Source organism: Micrasema longulum, unplaced genomic scaffold (assembly GCF_059751315.1).
Source record: "Micrasema longulum isolate JH-2025_06_02 unplaced genomic scaffold, ASM5975131v1 h1tg001958l, whole genome shotgun sequence".
NCBI classification, from domain to species: domain Eukaryota; kingdom Metazoa; phylum Arthropoda; class Insecta; order Trichoptera; family Brachycentridae; genus Micrasema; species Micrasema longulum.
Genome location: NW_028279132.1, coordinates 106,881 through 127,213, shown reverse-complemented (window position 1 = coordinate 127,213; position 20,333 = coordinate 106,881). Strand labels below are relative to the sequence as shown.

Sequence of the window (20,333 nt, the reverse complement as noted above, 5' to 3'; positions counted from 1 at the left end):
ATTATTATTAATAATCCCGCGTCGTATTTCTGACAATTTTTTAGGTGCTTGATATTTTAACACTGTCGAACATTATGATTTACCTGATATGCACCACCTACAACCATTTGATACCTACGACGTACACAAAGCATTATCTGAATTCAAAGTCTTTTGTTTTACGGTATACGCAAGACCGTCTTTTCTATAAGGGCACGCGGGACACAAGCCCAGGGCCACATATCTCGAAATGTCATGACGAAAATTCACATTTCTTTTGCTTTCTAAAGAGGCCCCTAAACTTTGTGTGCCCAAGGGCCCCATGGCCTAAGACGGCCCTGGGTATACAGTACACAAACATAGTAATCATAAAATAGGTGGGTGTATCATTTTATAAGAAATATGTATAGTTGCTTATAAAAATGATTCTTGGTGAAAATTCAAAGCTATAATTTACCTAAAACATTAAATATAATGGGTAATTCAGTACTAATATTTTTTTAATAAAAACAAGACATAGAACGCAAAATCAAATCATGTATATCTTTTTTATGTGTTTTTATTGGGTGTACATGAGATTTATGGGATTATTATTTTACTATTTTACACCTCTGGGCTGGTATTCCAAACGAAATTATAGCGCGCTTTTACGTACTAAATACGCATTATAGCGCGCTGTAAACGCGTTCGGAATACCAACCCAGATTATCAAAATACATAATATTTCATCATCATCATCAGTGGCGCTACAGCCCGTTGTGGGCCCTGGCCTCCTCCAGAATTTGTCTCTATTCGTCCCTGCACCCCGCGGCTCTTCTCCATACATAATATTTACATGTTTATATTTCATTTCACCAAATTTACGAAAAAGATAAATTTACTTTATAAAATTATTTTTTCTTACTCAGCAATACACCTGAAATTATTTTGAATTTTAATTTTGTGGTATAATGAATGATATAATTTATATTATAAAATATTTTTTGACACTGTTTTATATTTTATAATATTAAAAAAATCCTTATAAAAATACAAATTATTAAATTCCTGCTGACCAAAACTAACTCTTATATATTTTTTTTTCATATAATCATAGTATCAGTATCTACCTATCATTTTTTTATGCGATGACTTTTGATTTTAAAAAAATATTATTTAATAGTAATCTGTTTACAAATTTATTTTAAAGACCATTTTTGCATGTCGCAATCTATTTTAAGATTGACATTTTTCATGGTTAAGAGTTTTGTAACTGGTAGCAGGCATTCTGCCATCTGCCCAACTGGCAACATTAGTCTAACCTCAAATTCTTTCACGTCCAAAATGGCGCTCAACTTGGTAGTGAAGGTTCATCCCATAGTATTATTTCAAATTGTTGATGCTTATGAACGCCGCAATGCGGATTCTCACAGAGTGATAGGAACATTATTAGGTAAGTCATTAGTTATTTACATTCAAATTTACTATGTACTTGTATTTAATTAGTAAGTGACATGTGGCAGTATCGGCTGTCAAATCGAAATCATCCATAAGGTTGTTGTTGATTTGTCAACTTATAATTTACTGTGTTCTTAATTTTCTGCCTGATTTTAATTATAGCTTCGTATTTCACACAGGTTCGGTGGACAAAGGAGTGGCAGAAGTGACAAATTGTTTCTGCGTTCCCCACAAAGAACATGCAGACCAAGTTGAGGCTGAACTTAACTATGCAATGGATGTCTACGAACTTAACCGTCGCGTCAATTCCACTGAAAATATTATCGGTAATGTATTTTAGTAATGATTTTAAATACTTATAATTCGGATGCTCAAATTAGTAACTGACTAGATGCTTCTTTGCGAAAAATATTAACATTAAACAACATACCTTGGTAGTTACTGTATTTTAAAAGTGCTTGAATATATTAATTATCTCACAGTTTATTTTATTGACGATAATCTTTAAATTCATATATTATTAGTACATCTTGCCTTATATCTTAAATCACGTTCCACCATATATATATATATATATAATTGGATAATTTATTTAGCGCCATTTTTGTGAAAATCACCTCAAGGGCGCTGTACAATTAATAAATATCCCAGTACTTCTTGCAGCTACAGAGCGCATGGACGGTTGGGATTCTAGTTCCTCGTTTTCAATTAAGATCAATCAAAAATTATAACAGATAGGAGCTACATTACATGACGTCTTGCAGCTACAGAGCGCATAGACAGTTAGAAATTTAGCCCCATTTACACATTTTAAAAATTGACAAATAAATTAAGTGTATAAATGATATTTAAAAAAATAAATAATATGAATAATAAAAAGAGTAAGACACGTCTTGCAGCCACTAAGCGCATAGACGATTGGAATTCTAGACCCCATTTACAAAATTTAGGTATTTTAAAGTTGATATATGAAAGCTAGATAACCAATCATGCAGCTACAAAGCGCATGGACGAGTGGAATTCCAGCAAAGTTAAAATGACATCAATAAATTTATAAAAAATAGAGCATAGTAGTAAATTGGTCAATTGTTCATGCTAAGAAGTAAGCAATAAAAAACTAAATAAATCAAACACTGTTTCAACTACATGGTTAACAAAGGGAGATAGATGTCCAAAGAGAAGCTTTTGTAGACAGTAGGTAGATACCGTCGCCATGTGGCCCACTGGGGGATTATGCCTATTGTTCCAACAACTTGGTGTCCATTTTGGTCCGTATTATTTTGTTTTATGAGACGCAACATTCCTGTTCAATTCAGTTTTTTAACTGGTCGACGGATATGAAATGGACTATTAGGCTCTGCAATTTATTCCAGTCTGAAACTATTCTCCCGAAGAGAAAGTTTTTCTTGGGATTGAGGTATTGGGGATGATAGAGCTTCCATTTATGACCCTGTAAATTGGTGTTAGGATTTAATCGATACATTTCGTGCTGGGGGCAGTCATAGTAATTATTTTATTGCGATAGATTTCAATCTGTCATTTGGCTTATGTCGAGTTGTGTATCTGTTTTTGCAGGTTGGTGGGCGACGGGTAACGAGGTGACCAACCACTCGTCTGTCATCCACGAGTACTATGCGCGTGAGTGTAACAACCCCGTCCACCTCACCTTGGACACGGGGCTCCAGGGGGCACGCATGGGCCTGCGGGCCTACGTCTGCGTTGCCCTGGGGGTACCGAAGGGCAAGTCCGGCTGCATGTTCACACCTATCAACGTAGAGGTCACCACATATGAACCAGAGGTACTTAAAAAAAAATTTATTTGTGCTTTTAAAAGTACATGTTTAACTCTCCCTGATTGACAGATTCCAGTTGAACAAGCTGAATTCGTAAACGATAAAGTATGTACTTGTGAATAGATAATGAATGTAAGACAGATTATAAAAAAAAAACGAAGAATAAAAGAACAACCCCTGTTGTCATGTGTTTTATAAACTGTAAGAAGGCTTTTGACTGTGTGCGGTGGGAGTGTTTATGGAAAATCTCTGAGATATGGGAGTTCCAACTCACTTAATATCATTTATTCGTAATCTATATGAGAACAACATAGCTAAAGTGAAAGTAGACAACTCCATGTTAAACAAGTTTCAGCCCAGAGAAGGGAGTCCGCCAGAGATGTATTCTGTCTCCATCACTATTTAGCTTGTACGGGGAGCACATAATGATTCGCCTATTGGCCGTATGCGCTCAACGTAATCTCCAGTTCTTCAGACACATAGCCGGACGTGACCGTAATCACCGGCAGTGTGCCAGGGCGAAGAGGCAGAGTTACAGCTAGCTGGATCGACCAGGTGAAAACAATGTCACAGCAAAGCTTGCATAGTGCTATAGAAAGTGAGCAGAGCTATGAGGGGTGGAGGCGCATTGCGAATACCATGGCTGGGGAAAGTACCAATGATCACAACCCTCAGTACTTTTTTTATTAAATACATGTTGTTTCGTTTCATTTACTGGAATATACAATCTTATAATATTATTGAAGAATAAATGATTTTTTTTTAAAAGCAACCGGTTTTGCGACCATACCAATTTCAGCAAATTCATGTAAATATAGGTAGATTCCGGTGTTGAAGTATATATTGTACAAAAGTTAAAAATAGTTTATTCAAATTTTCAGCTCGTTGGTCTTCAATTGTGCCAGAAGACTATGGCCGTTGGTCGCGAAGGTCGCTCTCGCCAAGTTCAGCCCATGATGGACCTCACGCAGGTGGCAGAAGCTTCAGCTAAGCTCAGCAGTCTTTTAGAGACAGTAAGATTAACTTTTTACTATATAACTAATTACCCAACTCCCCATACATAATATGATGTTGCACCTGCATATCACCTATTTTCCTCTATAGATGCGAATCATGGCACCTCACTAGGGCCCAAAACAGCAATATACTAAGTTTTGAGAATAAGCACCGAAGAAGAATTTTGCGTGTGCGGTTGTTTGACTTTGTGAAAAATTAAGAAATAAAAGAATGGACGCAACAGATTCTAGTGATAACTGTAATTGCGAGAAAGCGATATGGTTGACTAGGCCATATATTGCCGACGCCTCATGAGATTCTTAACCATCTTGCCTATTTTACAAGCCATCGGGTTCTACATCCATCATCTGACTGTTTGTCAGCAGTTCTTGTCTGAACTATGGAACACGAACCACACAAAGATGCAATGGAGCTAGCAGCGAGGCTTGGATGCTCTCTGTAGATACTATATGCTCCAACTAAGGAATTAACAAGTATATTGTTAAGTGTCCTCAGCACGGGTAACCCCAGTGAGGACGCATTATTTTTATTATTTATTGTTTTTAACCAAAAGAAAATTAATAAATAAACATGAAATGATATATGTTGATCAATTTATTTAAATCATTTATTCCTTGCTGCTTTTCAAAATGCACTTCTAGTTTTGCAGTCACCAGTATAATTGAAAAATAACTTATAAAGTTTATATTTGAAGCACTAACTTTGTTGTTATTCATTATAATAAAATAAATAAAACAACTTTGTTTTTAACCCTAATTTTTAACCACTAATTTAAAATTAGTGGTTAAAAACAAAGTTGTTTTATTTATTTTATTATGAAAAATAACTTATTTACCTTTTCACTGGATATGTTATTATGTAATTTGAATCTTTGTTTTTAAATTTTGTAACTTTTAAATAACATCTAATCAATTCATAATTTTAATAGAATGAGAATTTGTGTGTGTATGTGTGATAATCTGTTTTTACAGCGTACAGTGAATTACAATGTTTTAATAAGATGAAATTTTTTATAAATTTACTCTTGAAATTAGTAACAACTGTTAGGTTTAATTAGATAAAACTTTATGCTATGATTCTTATTTATTGTTTTGTAAATTTTAAGCTTGTTTTTTGTAACAACCGTTTTTAAAATATACTTTTTATAAACATCTTGTATTCACATGGTTCATTATCTAAACATAAGGCTTTTTATACCGAAGATTGAATTCATTTCCATTGCCTACATAATAAATTATTTCATATTCAAAGTTCATACGAATTTCAAGTTATTCATGGGTATGCTTGTTAGATATTTTTCTTCCACTAATTATGATTTGTCTCCCCAGGTATTGGCGTATGTAGAGGACGTACTTGCAGACAAGCAGCCGGCTGACAATGCTGTGGGCCGCTCTCTCCTCGACCTCATCAACTCCGTCCCCAACATGTCCAACGAGACCTTCAGTAACATGTTCAACACCAATGTGAAGGACCTCCTCATGGTCATCACCCTCTCCCAACTTATCAAGATCCAACTCCAACTTAACGAGAAACTGACTCTGCTCACGGCCGCGTAATCCACAGACCCGATCAATTGTTCCATATCAAGTTGCGGCGCCAATCGAGATCAAAGTGAAAGTTTGAGACTTTTTCAGATAAAATACATACATCAATTCAGTGTTAATTTTGTCTTATTTTATTTTATATTTGTGGTTGGTGAAAAGTGGAAATAAAGAACTTTTTATTTCATATTTTTTTTCATTTTATTGTCAGTTGCATATCATCTATTGTGAATATAATCCAGTATTTGATATTATATTGGTAATTAAAGAATACCCACATTTCAGAATAGCACAAAATAAATAGGCTAGTGAGCTAAATTTTAGTATAGGGAGATCACTTTACCAGAAATAAAAAATACATTGATTATTGGAACATTTTTCTTTATTTGCTAAACATTTATGCATTTTTAATTTTAAAATCCTACTTAATAATGCTCTCATTTTTAGCTTATTACTGTCGTGAAAAACACAATCTAAATTAATACACCCCCAATATTCATTGCTTATCCTCACCGAAAGGAAAAAACGTATTTAAAAAAAATTAATGAATAATTTAAATTTCTGTCTTGCATATTTCATATTGCTTACGAAATAAAAATGCATATATGTAGCTTGAAATATTTTGCCCAATGTAATTTTTACTAGAAGCTCCCAACACAATAGTATTTGATGACATAACACCGCCGTAAAAGATTTCACCATATGTATGTATCACGTGATAGGAAAAATTCTGATTGCCCGTGTAAGTTGGCAATGAAAATAACATTTGTATTATTTTTATTTTCTTCGTTTATATTAATTATCATTCACTTACCAGACTGACTAATAAAGTCAGCAGCTAACTAAAAAGACTTTTTTACTCATGTTACAATTTTTAAAACACTCAGTTTATAAGGTAATATTACATTTATACTTAACAAAATTAAGAACAAAGTACATTATCTTATAAATAAAAAATATTTTAACTTTCTTTGCAATTTTTTTTTTAATGTGGTAAAAGTGCATTTTCTCGAGAGATGTGTTATCACAGATTGCTAGATATAACATGATCTTTTCGTTTTTACAATTGATAATTTAAAAAAATGTTTTTAAGATTTTGGTTTATAAAATTTTAATGAAAAATCGGAATGTTCTTTTCAACCCAAAAATTCAATCCATGATTATATACTTGGAGAATAAAAAAAAACAATTACGAGCCATGTAAAAAAGCACCATCAAGAACAAAAGAAATAACTAACTGGAAATATACAATCCAACATAGCAAATTCTCTACTACATATAATATGATCTCATTGAGGGTCAGTTGCACCGAAAAAAGTTAAATGGATGTTGTTTTTCATTAACATCCATCTCACTGTAGATGGTAGTGGGTTACCCGCTTTAAATATTTAGAATGTTGGCTAAATGATGAGTGGAATCCGGATTCTGAAATAAAGACTAAAATTGAAATTGCGAGATAAACATTTTATAAAATGCAGAAACTCTTGTGCAACCAAGATCTGAGACTAAGCCCAAGATAGAGCAATAAAAGCTGATGTATTGCTGAATGGAGTGGAGGGTTGGACTCTTAAAATTTCAACAACAAAAATTGAGGCCTTCGAACTTTGGTTCTGCAGAAGAATGCTTCGAATCTGATGGACTAATCAGGTCTCCAATGAAGCGGTTTTGAGTATTATGAACAGAGAGGAAGTTACTGACCACTGTCAAAATAAGAATAGCCTCATACTTTGGTCATATATTCCGCAGTGAGAAGTATGCCCTTCTCCAACTTATTATGGAAGGAAAAATAGAGGGCAGGCGGGGTATGGGACGGTAAAGAGAATCATGGCTCAGAAATCTCAGACAGTGGTTCGGTGTGCCAGATGCAGCAGCGGTGATTAGGCCCAGGATTGTAATCAATTCAGAATGATGGTCACCAACCTCCGGTAGGAGCGGCAAAAGAAGATGTTTTTATCAAAATGGGTTGCATAAAAAGTTAGCCAAACCACATGAAAAAATGTAACAATAATTTTTTAACATTACTTTATTAGATGCAACTGGCACAGATTTCAATCAATCATCCGTTTTTTACCAACTAGTATCACAGATCAACAAAATGATTCTAAAATGTATCATTTCAGGAACCTTTGTGTTCGAAATTGTGTCAAATTAGGTGAATAAATTACCATTGAATTCCTAGGAAGTTTATAGGCTCTTCTTAGTCGGATTATAGGGATGGTGATTAACTTCATCGCTGGAGTAGAATGCTGTAAGGAAGTTTGGTAAAAGGAAGCCGCTGACATGAGCCCCAAATTTGGCTGAAAATTGTACATTTGTGGGTAGTATTGCGTGGGGCTTTGGTAGTAATATTGATGTGGTGGTGAGTAAGGCGCCGTTGTTAGTCCTCCATACGGATAGCCTAGTGATATAAAGTTTCTTCTGGCAATTTGGGGAGCAGCATCTAGTACGGTAACCAAACATAGGGCGGTCAATATTTTGATCTAAAAAAAAACAAAAGCATTAGAAAAAACAGGTTAATTAATTTTAAAAGAGTATCGGCTTTCAACTGAAAGTTAAAAGACAATAAAAAAATAGCATAACTACGCTTATTTTAAAAGATAATTTAGTGTGTTGTCATCCACTACTAATTTATGTGTACTAAAGTACTAGTACATATGGTATTAGAAGCAATCTCAGAAATCGCCATTGTAGAAGTTACTGAGATATTTGCATAAAAATTTGAAAAAAGAATTGTAAGATTTCTAACAATTATACTTCTTACTTTAAATGGAAAATATTCAATTTCTAACAAACTGTCATGCCATCCCTGCGGGGCTAGACAGTGAGGGTAGAACGCCATTTCACTTTGTCTTTGCATACAGACCTCGCTTCCTCTACATTCATACATTTTCTCATGCACGTATGACAATTATTCGGACTTTTGACATGTCCATTGTAAAGTGTTTGTTGGATTTGTTCATGCCACGTCTTTCTCGGTCTTCCTGGTTTTCTGAATCTATCAACATTAGCATCGTAAATCTTTTTAGCCATTCTTTCCCCATCCATTCGCTCTACATATCTAAACCAACGCAGAACTCCTTTCTTGATTTTGTCAATAATGTTTATCTCAGCCTTCCATAGTGCACAGATCTCTTACAATACTTTTCTTATGTAGGTAACATCAGTCATTTCCAAAAAAAAATATTCGAATATTCAATGCGTCCAAATATTCGTAGACAAATACTAAACTTTACTCCATAATTCCATCCTATAGTATATGTATTATTAAACAACAGAGATCGGTAAATTTTTAAGATGGGAATATGGAAGTCCACATGCTGTTGCTTCGAAAGACATAACATGCAGGCGCGTCGCGGAAGTGTAAGTGAGGATCTAAGGCACAAGTCACGGCGACTTATCACATTAGATAGTTTCTTACATAATTACAATACCTACATGAAAAAAAGAACAACAAATGACAACTGGATACAAAATTCCATCATCCCTTTAAGTGAAACGAAATCGTCTGGCTTCTCTTGATTGAGATTTCTCAAATGCGGAGAAGTTCCTATAAAGATCCACAGCCGAAATTTTCTCCCTTTCCAATACTACTCTGATAAAAATAGCCAGGAAACAAAATCCACTTGTGGAATATAAAACCTTGTAAATTGTAAGCAATAATATATGATGTTCAAACAGGGTAAAGTGACCACTTAAACCAGCTAATAACAGGTATCATGCGCTGTAAATGCCCAGACTTTCGTATTTCCTCTCAAAAAAGGTTCTTGATCTCTGTTAATGTTGCCGTAAGCATATTTTTTTGCTATGGCACCACAGATTAATATGTATGGCACTAGAAATCTATTTTACCCTCAGTGTGCGAGATTTTACCCAACATTATGTACTTATATATCAATTTGTAATAATTAAAAATAATAAAATTATGTCGGAATCGTACTAAAAGACAGGTCAGTGTGTATTTTTTCGTTATTAAAGAAATATGTAAATACATATTTTTTTATGAAGAATGTGGTTTTCTTAAAAAAAAACAAGGTCTACAAAATTATAACATTGTTATTACTTTTTGCTAGATTTAAATAATTACGAATTTTTGTCAACAGATGGCAATAATGAGTACGAAAACAATGACTTAGACTTATGTTTTAGACCAATCGAATCACTTCACAGAAGTGGGAATTTGAATCCGTTTAAATCTGTTTTATCCGCAGAACAACTGTGATTTCAATATTGTATTACATCACACATAGCACACACAAACACAATTTTTTAATGAATGGATATATTATGGAATCCACGCACATCAAAAATGAAAACACTAACCATAAACTCCATGGCAATAAATGTCATCTGTAACAAAATTATTTGCGATTTTGTCAAGCGATTGTTTGCACTGACAAGTGAAACTGTTATATGCACGTTTTATATACACGGGAAATTAAAACAATACTACTTTGTTAAATGATAATAAATTGAACATGTGATGGACGTTTTTTTATTTGTCAGCCGCATTGTATCGCGTCACGCGTGCCTAGAACGTGGGGAGGAATAATAAAGAGTATTATATATACTTTACGGATCTATACCGGGTAAAAAGTTACGCTTAAGCATAGTGATAGAGTTAAACTCGGTATAGAGCTGGAAAAGCGACCTCATGCGTAGTAGAAGGCCTCAATAAAGGAAAAAAAGAGTTACAACCGCATAGTAGATGGCTTTCAATTCGTGGGTAGGTAGTTACCTTCCTTCCTTCCATTCAATAATGGACTTTCGTCGTAATTGGACGTGACGCTACGCGGATGTCAAAAGTGCAATGAATGATTATCTTGCTGCCGTAACACATTTTTTTTGTTCAAATGCATTAAAATATTTTTAGTAAAGCATGTAATAATTATGTAAGTACAATATACGATCTAATCAAAATATCGCATAGTATAAAATAAGTACTTAAATTCATCTGCCCACATTATGTTGAAGATTGTTAACATTCATTCTTCTGAATTCAATCCACAGGATGATTGCTTTGCGGTTTGCTTATTATTTGTTGATTTTGTCCCCCCCCCCTGCAACTTTCCTACCAAAGTTCATAACGTCTTTCATTTGAAAGTAGACATGAACTACAGCCATTCAAATGAAAGAAGATGTTTTCTGAATTACAGCCGTTTAAATGAAAAAAAGACATGAATAACAGTCGTTCAAATTAAAGAAGACATGAACTACAGCTGTTTATATGAAAGATGACATTAATTGCATTCGTTCAAATTAAAGAAGATATGAACTACGGCCGTTTAAATGCAAGAAGACGTGAATTACAGTCGTTCTAATTAAAAAAGGTATGAACAACAGTCGTTCAAATGAAATAAGATATGGACTACAGTATTTCAAATAAAATAAGACGTGAACTACAGCCGTTCAAAAGAAAGAAGATAATATAAACTACAGTCAAAATAATCAAGGTATTTTAATCATTTGGTACCTAATTGTGTGTATGTTTTTTTTTAAAGGAATAACCCGCTAAGCCTCTATTTTGAGGCTTGTCAGCAGGTGGAATAGAGATAGGAGGTAATGAAAAATACACCACAACCCAATTGAGAAAAAAATCTTTCTTGGATTTTTTTCTTACGAAAGGCGGGAATCGAACCCGCGACGCCAGTTTCACAGATGGCCGTCTAACCAACTGCGCCACGGTTAATATTCCTACTGCTGAAATTGTACAAAAATGCATGCATTTTCATTTTTAAATTTGTGTATTTTTACCCGATTTGGCACGGTTTGCCCAACATTAAAAAACGGTCAAAAATAATTATTGTATGCTTTTTAATAAGTCAACGAGAGCAAAATCGACGGCTTTTAACGATATGAATAAGGCCTCCGATTATTAGCGTTGAGTTACAAAATCAATGCAACAGGTGAAGTGTTGAGATCAATGAACCGATCCAATCCGAGATTGCATACAACTACAAACTACAAAATAACAAATAAATAAACGAAAGTTAAGGCAGTTCATGGCCAATCGGACTTTCATATATATTGTAAATTGTAACCAATTCGAAGTCAATAACAAGAACGGTAAAAACAATATTGACAGTAAAAAGCATAGATTACTGACTGATGCGCCATAAAGTGAATTTCGCAAGAGAGTTAATTAAAGAGTTTTAAAAATGAAAGGTGAGCATAACTAATACAATTTATTTTATATAATTTGCGTTGCTTACCCTACCGATTTTTCCGTAAATCTACCGATTTTGGGAGCAACTTACCAATCTACCGAATTGTATTGAAATTCTACCGATTTTTAAACATCTCAGAATAATATTGTTAATTGAATCGGCATTCACTTCGTAACTCTTCATTATAAATTATTATGAAAATATTTTTTTTTATTAGTGTTACACAATGTTTAATCTTTTACTTATCATTTTAATTATTGTAACTTCCACTTATGTGCTAAATTTTGAGAAATAAATTCTACTTAACGTCCTTTCCCTCATTGATCAGGTTTTCATATCTGTACTTTAGATAACTATCAATTTATATGCTAACACCTTAGATAAGTGGAAAAAACCCCCCTGCTCTAAGTTTCGCTGATTAATTTGTTTATTTTTTGTTTAAATTCTATGACATTGTGAACAATATTCTGTTTACTATAGTAGTTTTAAATAACCCGTCGATGGGAGGAGTGCTCTCCCGAAACTGTAGTAATGTTCTTGTAAAATAATAAAAATTGTGTAACACTAAAAACAAAGTTTTATTTTCATAATAATCTCAGAATAAATTGACGAATCTAGAAATTGTTTTATTAATGTAATTTCAAACAATTGCTAAATTTTTATACAAGAGTTTTTTTTTTAAGGAAAAACAACAATTGTTATATAAGAATACAAAATATAAAAAATAGTACATACATCCAGTTAAAGTTTTTCACAAATATAATGAGAGAACATGTTACACAGTAAAGAGAAAAATAATGTATTATATAAGACATGAGAAAAAAAAAGAGCTCGCAAGAAGGTTTAGGGATGAGGAAATAGAGTGGAGAAGTGGAGGAGAGGGATTTACATAATATAGTTGACCAATTCAAAATCTTGATATTATAATAAAATAAACATACCTAATTAAAGAAACATAAACTTATTACACACTGACAAATGTTTCAGTACGATAATGAATCTAGAGAAGAGTATAATGTGTCTAGAGGTTGGCAATGGTATCCAAGATATTTGAGTGGATAATGAATCTACCGATTTATTTTTCCGAGTTTACCGATTTTTGCTTGATAGAGGTTGTTAGCAACGCTGCGTACAATATCCACTAATGTCGGCTCATACGATTAAATTGCTATTATTGTGGCGCATCGGTCGCAAAAGCTATGGTTTCCTAGGAAAGCGGTACTGTTACCTAGCGGCCGTCACGGGGCGGCGGATGACGTCATTAAAACGTTGACTGTGTAAATCAATGGCGCTGGTTTCATAGAGAACGGCTGTGAGCGTAGCGTCAAAGCATCGGTGCCGCCATTTGCAGGATGGTCGTTACAGCGGTGTAAACAGTTTTTCTCGCGTAGCGGTAAACATTTTTGCCACCGTTTGTGACTGACATGAAATGACACCGTTTTCCTAGGATACCACTCTCTAGGCACCGTGTCCACCACATCACCGTTCATTTCGGCCGCTAGATATTGGCACCGCTTTCCTAGGAAACCAAAGTTTTAGCATTTTTACCGTCGATATGGCATCGACTTAGTACAGAAAATGATTAGTATGTTTTAAGTTTTAGTTACGCATATTTAAATATTTATTAGGTATTATCATGCGTGTTCCTCGGAACGGGCATTTTCTGTGGCTATAATCAGTTTCTATGAGCGCGCTGCCAGCTAATAATAATTATTTATTTATTTAGCTGTACTAATTATTAATAATTAGATATCTGTCAAATTTTCATATTTGCGCTTTGGCGACATGAAAGTTTGTTAGTGAAAATAATTATTTAAAGTTCGCTGGAATTTGTTATGGAAAGAATAAAAGACGAGTTCACAAAATTGGAAAAATCATTGGTATTTTTATAGAGATGAAGAAATAAAACTATCTTTTTTAAAAAGCTATTAAAATCGTATCGGTTTTATTACTATTATAATTAGACAGCCAAATAACACATTTGATAAATAATAAATAAGTTTTCAATAAATAAATAAAAATATTTCTGAAGACAGAAAGCTTAGAAATTTTTAAACAACGAGAAAGTTCAGTGGTTTTGCTATATTTTTGTTTTTATCTAACTATGTATCGTATACTAAATAAAATACCCCCCCGTGACGTCGCAAGTTCTCGTCGGTAAGTTCTGCTAATTGGTGATTTGGCTGTGCGGAAACCGGAAATCTATCACAGAACCATCATTCATTGACTCGGAAGAACTTGGGACGTAATTTAAAGTAATTAATTTTTATATTTTTTTTGTATACTTCACCCGACAATTGAATGTTTTAATTTTTCCGCGTGTAAGATAATGTTTTTCGTGTTTAATTTCCCGTAGCATTTTACTTCCTTATTCAAAACTGTAGGTAGGTACAGTCCTCACCAGAACTCAGAACACGTTGATAAACGAGATATAGTGGAGATGAAATCAAAATCTTTGGAAGACGAACAATCAGATGAGTCAAATTGCCTTGCTTTATAGAAGTAAACTTTTTTGTTATCTGTAAAGATTTAAAAAATAATAACCCTATATTTTTGTGTTGTGATAAAATACAGTGAGAATGTTTTAAATTATTTAACGTATATGTATGTTTTGAAACACTTGTGAAGCAAACTTTTACAAAAGTGAAAAATTGACTTGTCTGTTTATTCTACCCCCCCCCCCCCCATTCAATTTGAAAACCATTAAAAAAAACCATTTTAGGTAGCTTCATATTGAATTTAATGCTATGATAATATTATCGTCAAAGATCGTTAGTAGTATCTTTTATACACGCGTGAGTGCTTTCTTCATATCGTGTAGAGTTACAAAAATTACACATGCAGCTGCTAAGGAATAATATACTGTTATTAAAAAATAATAAGTTCTTGTGATGAACAAAATGTAATAAACAATAATGTATAATGCGTAAAACGGGGAATGGGTATCGTCATGTCGCGTGCTATTAATACCTACCTTTTATCTACATAATACCTATGAAGGAATTTGGGTAGCAAAAAAACATTGAGGGATACTTTCATCATGCCAAATCTGCACTCTTTGCTGATGATAGTAAAATATTTATTAATATAAATTCAATTGAGGACTGTAACCTCTTACAATCTGATTTGAACCGCCTCTCAGATTATTTCCGCATCAACCATCTGCAAACCAAATGCACATCATGTATATCTTTCTCACGTAAACGTAAACACAAAACTTTAAACTCTAGTATACTCTAATTAATGAAATGGTTTTAAGGAAAAATGTTATTAGAGACTTAGGAATGGTTTTTTATTCCAAACTTGTATTCGATATTCAGATTAACGAAGTTATTAATAAGGCATATAAAATGCTCGGTCTTTTAATGCGAATGTCTAACGAATTCAAAAACGTTAGCACGGCTATATAACACATATGTGAGGAGAAGTCAGTTAGAATGTGCTTTAATTATATGGAATCCCCAATATAAAAATACACAAACAACCTAGAAAGGATACAGAAAAAAAAAAAAACAATAACATACATCATATTTAACACTAAATTCAATGCAAACTCTGAAGTAGAGAAGTTCTTTAAAAAATAAATTGTATTTTTTATTTGCAACTTCTAAATTCCTACCATTTCTCAATTTTTAAATTGCTTTTATTTTAATTGATTGATAATGTACTTAATCAACAGCTTACTGTTGTGTAAAGTGTTTAGTGATTGTTTTTACAATTTTAGTTTCTATATACATATTCTTATTTTCTCTATGCAATATATGTATATATCTGCCAGTCTGTCGCACTAACTATGCACAACACTCTTTCCTCTATCTTATTTTACATGCCCATTAATTTATTTAAAAATAAATTAAGAGTCCTTATTTCTGGCTGCGATACGATGTCACTTACTATTTAACGATGCTCACACTTACACACACCTGAACACTACTCCTACACTAATACACATAAACACACATCTACACTTACTCTCATACAAATACACATAAACACACCCTTTTGTTGTAACACAATTTAATAATATGTATGATTCTTATTTAGAAACTTTGCTGGTCTGTCTTAAAACTGTATTTTTCAATGTTACTATATCAGCTTTAAAACTTAAAAACAACTAAAATAAACCTAATTATTAACAACGTTCTTACAAGGTTACATAATTTTGCAATAACGTTAGAGATGGACAAATTGATCGAATAAAAAAAAATTCGTTTGATAATGTTCACGGATAAAGTATAAATGTCTTATTTTTGGTGAATAATTGTATTCAACACACTATAATAGGCTTGTTTTTGCGTTTAAAAATCAATATTCGGAAACAGAGTTTCATGTTTGCATGAAAAAACTGATAAAATCGATTTGATCGGTACATGATCAGTGATCAGTAATTTCCATCACTATTGATTTGAGTTTGACAGCTGTCTTTCTAATCATCTTACATTTTAAGGACTATAGGTGTTGTAAATTGTTTTAAATAGTTCGTTGACGCATTGTCTGTGTAAAACAGAAATTTTGTTTTGTCTTTTTTCATGGAACGAAAGTCATTAAAGTAGATTGGGGGAATAAATTTTATTGTTTATCAATTTGAACAAAAATGCCTGGTCGAAAATTATTCTTCGATTTTGAAGAGAGTTTATTCTATGGTACTTAATACTTTCAGCTATTTTAATAGGTTTTCTTTTACACATTTATTTATTCATTTTTTTCAATTATAAACAAAGAATAATAATAAAAATAATATGACCTCACGGGGGTTACCCGTGTCAAGGACACTTAACTATAAACTTTGTTAAAAATATTTTTACATGTGAGAATAAACAAAGTAGACTTAATATACAGAGATAATTAACAAAATGTTCAGACAGTTTCTAACACTACGTATTTAAGTTTATATTTAATTTACGTACATCTTTATTATTTATATTATAAAACGTACAATTAAAGAACAAAAACATAACATAAACTATTCATTTATGGAGCAGTTGATTCAATATTGGTTTGCGCGAATGAGACAATCCATTTTACTATTCATTGTGTAACATTCACCATTCTGCCTATGATCCAACACCCATATTTCTTCAACTCTTCCATCTGTTGATTTTCGTGAAGTTAATGAACAGAAACCTTTAGTGGTACGTGTGAGATTCATCTGACTGAATTATTTTAACTACAAGGCCTGAAAATATTTTTCATTTTTTATGCTTCTATTTTTGTTTGTTTTTAGATAAGGGCTAGATGTAACCCCGCGGGGATTTATTAAGATAAACATATTACAACAGAGACGGAGAGAGAAGGGATTATGGAAGTCTAGTTTCGAACCACGAACCTCTTATATGTCCGTCCGCGACACTAGCCACGGGACCCCACAACCCGTTAAATAAATGTAAATGCATAAACATGGTAGGTTAGTATATAATTCAAATGTAAATAAATTTTATCGTTCATCATTTAATATGCCTACGATTTCAATAAGAAAACAGAAAAGCGTGTTTACGATAAGATTTTGAAATTAGACATAATGCTTCTTACATTGATAATATTAGAGATTGTAATCTACTGTCCCCGGTGGCAATAAAAATACATTTAAATCAATAATCGTTAACTTAATCACCTTATAACTCAAAGGGCATTAATAACTATATCACATGGATGTTTTATGTATTCAATTGCCCGTAATTAAATAAACGATGTACCTATTACAAGTATTTATGTTTAATTTCTTAGGGCCAGTTGTTAAAAAAACTTTAAAGTAAAATAATATTTATGTTTTTGTAACAATGCAATCTTACCTTTTTCATGCAACCCATTTTATTTATTTATTTATTAATATATACGGCACGTAGTGCCTTTTACTTTACAAAAAAATATATCGTGTAGAATTAAACACTTCAATACAGTAGATAAAGGTGGAAAACAAAAAGCATGAAAAGTTTATATCACAATGGTTTTATTCAATGAACACGCCAACATATTGTGTAAAAAAATAAAAAGTCATTTTAAGGAATAAAAAAATTAAAAAAGCATTAAAAGCGTTTTTTTCATCTTCTATAACGGATTGAAGAGTTGAGGAAATGTGGATGTTCAAACATGGTCAGAATGGTGAATGCTACACAGTGTGTAAAGTGGCCACATAAACCAGCCAATGACAGGTCATAAGCCCTATAAATGCCTAGACTCCCATATTCCTTTTTCAAAAATGTTTTCCTTCTCTGCTGCAACAAATTTAAATATTAATAACTCCCTAGAAAGAAAATCCAGCCAGTCTGCAAGCATTTGGACATACTCAAAACATTATTGAGATTTAAAACGGTCAAATTTTTCCATAAAAAATATACTCTTTTGCATTATAAATGAGCCAAATCGCACAACAGCCCTTTCGGCATTTTTTGATTTGGTAGCTAACTTCAGAGCTTTATGGGCGATAGTTAGCACAAAGCTCCATGGTTAGACAGATACAGCTTTAAGAAACGCATCTAATGATATTAAAAACATAAATATAAAAAATAAGATTATAAAAAAAAGTTAAAACTCGTGTTGAAAACTTTGATTGGCTTTACTGAAAATAGCCGAATTTCGATTTATGGCCCTTATGAATTTAATTAGCGATGTTGAGCTTTCGCTCTACATAGACAGCGAAAGAACAGCTAAAAATATTTATGATGCTAATGTAATTGGATGCAGAAAACAAGGAAGACTGAGAAAGACATATATGTACGCGTATGTATATGCATTAGTGTATGCGTATATGTTCATGTCTGTATATATGTATATGTTTATGCGTGTATGTATGTGTATATGTATGTATATATGTATATAAGTATATATATGTATATGTATGTATATGTATGGATGTGTGTGTGTATGTATGTTGTATGTGTACATTTACTTACATTTTTATTTCTTTTTTCGTTGTTTTATATTTACTTACTATTTCTTCTTCTTCTCTTTTTTCCCATCCCACTTCCTTCCACCCCTAGCGAACTGTACGTTTCGTTTTTTTTATATTTTTGTTCCTATATGAAACCTATAATTTGTCTTGTTATTTGTTGTTATTATTTATGTATATTTTATAACTATGACTGTTGGTTTCAAAAATAAATAAATAAAATAAAATGAAATTAATAAAAAGACATGGCATGAGCAAATCCATCAAATACTTGAAGATGGTCATAAGTCGGAATAGTGGGCTACATACTATACACATAATGAACTACATTTAAAACCAATATTTCACGTACACGCAAGTTTAATACCACAAAAATATTAGGCGAACGCGCCAACCACTACGCAATGAAGCGGAATTATGTCCATTCGTTTTTTTTTGCAGGATTTTTACCTAAGAGTAGCTGTCAAGTCGAAAAGACTGGTCCAGGGTTTTGGTTTTATTTCATACAAAACTGTATTCTTAATTTCCCCGGACATAGAATAAGAATGATTTACACGATGTTTTTATTTCGTAAATTATATTTCCTAATAAAGCCACTGTCAGACTGTTGAGTAGCTACTCTGTACTAGCAAGCAGTTGGCGATGCTTGCCCTTGCGGAGACATTGCCCGGGGTGAGTTGTCGAACCGCGTTGTCTCTTGTCATATTCTCGTTTTTTATAACCATTTTGATCTAAGAAACACATGTTGGAATTATGTCAAGACAATAATTTATCACTGTTTCAATTCCGTTCAGAAAAATGGACTTCGATTGATAGGCTCAAGAAATTATAGAAAATACGGACTATTGCATGTTTTACCCAGATACTGGATTTTTGGAAAGGGTTTTAAACAATAATTATTGTCCAAAAATGTTTTTGTTTGAGATAGACAGATATTTATTTATTAATTCATATTTTTTCCATTATAAACTAAAATTAATAATAAAAATAATGTTACCTCACTGGGGTTACCCGTACCGAGGACACTTAACAATATACTTTTTTATAAATATTTTTACATTTGAGAATAAACAAAGAAGACTAACTTAATAAACAGAGATAATTAACAAAATGTCTAAAGCATGTTTAAAACACTACGAATTTATGTTTATAATTATTTTATGTATATCTATATTATTTATATTATGAAACGCACAATGAAAGAACAAAAACATAAAATAAGCTTTACATTTGTGGAGCAGTTGATTAAATATTGGTTTGGGCGAATGGGACAATCCATTTTACTTCTACCTAGCTTCACTATCCATTTTTTTATAGCCTTTTTGAACATTTTCTATTTCATATGTCTCATAAACACGCAAATTTATCATTGACGATTTATTAAATGCGTGGTTATTATTATTATTATAAATTATAATAAATTAAATATTAGTTATTATTATTACGAATATAATTACACTACAATTACATCAATATAATTATTTTTCTATCTAAGTTTACAAAGTGATTCTACAAA

At 32.5% G+C, this 20,333-nt stretch overlaps 1 protein-coding gene and 1 long non-coding RNA gene across 2 annotated transcripts; both read left to right on the top strand.

Annotated features, from left to right (window-relative positions):
* Positions 1–1,272: 1,272 nt before the first annotated feature.
* Positions 1,273–5,954, top strand: eIF3f1 (eukaryotic translation initiation factor 3 subunit f1). The gene is made up of 5 exons (XM_088238742.1): positions 1,273–1,411; positions 1,596–1,742; positions 2,992–3,215; positions 4,091–4,222; positions 5,555–5,954. Exons 1-5 carry the CDS (start codon positions 1,303–1,305, stop codon positions 5,780–5,782), a joined length of 840 nt encoding a protein of 279 aa, XP_088094868.1. The 5' UTR covers positions 1,273–1,302; the 3' UTR covers positions 5,783–5,954.
* A 4,966-nt stretch (positions 5,955–10,920) lies between these two features.
* On the top strand, positions 10,921–17,921 carry LOC148273411 (uncharacterized). The gene is made up of 2 exons (XR_015824585.1): positions 10,921–11,217; positions 17,156–17,921. It is a non-coding gene; the product is annotated as an uncharacterized LOC148273411 (long non-coding RNA).
* Positions 17,922–20,333: the final 2,412 nt, after the last annotated feature.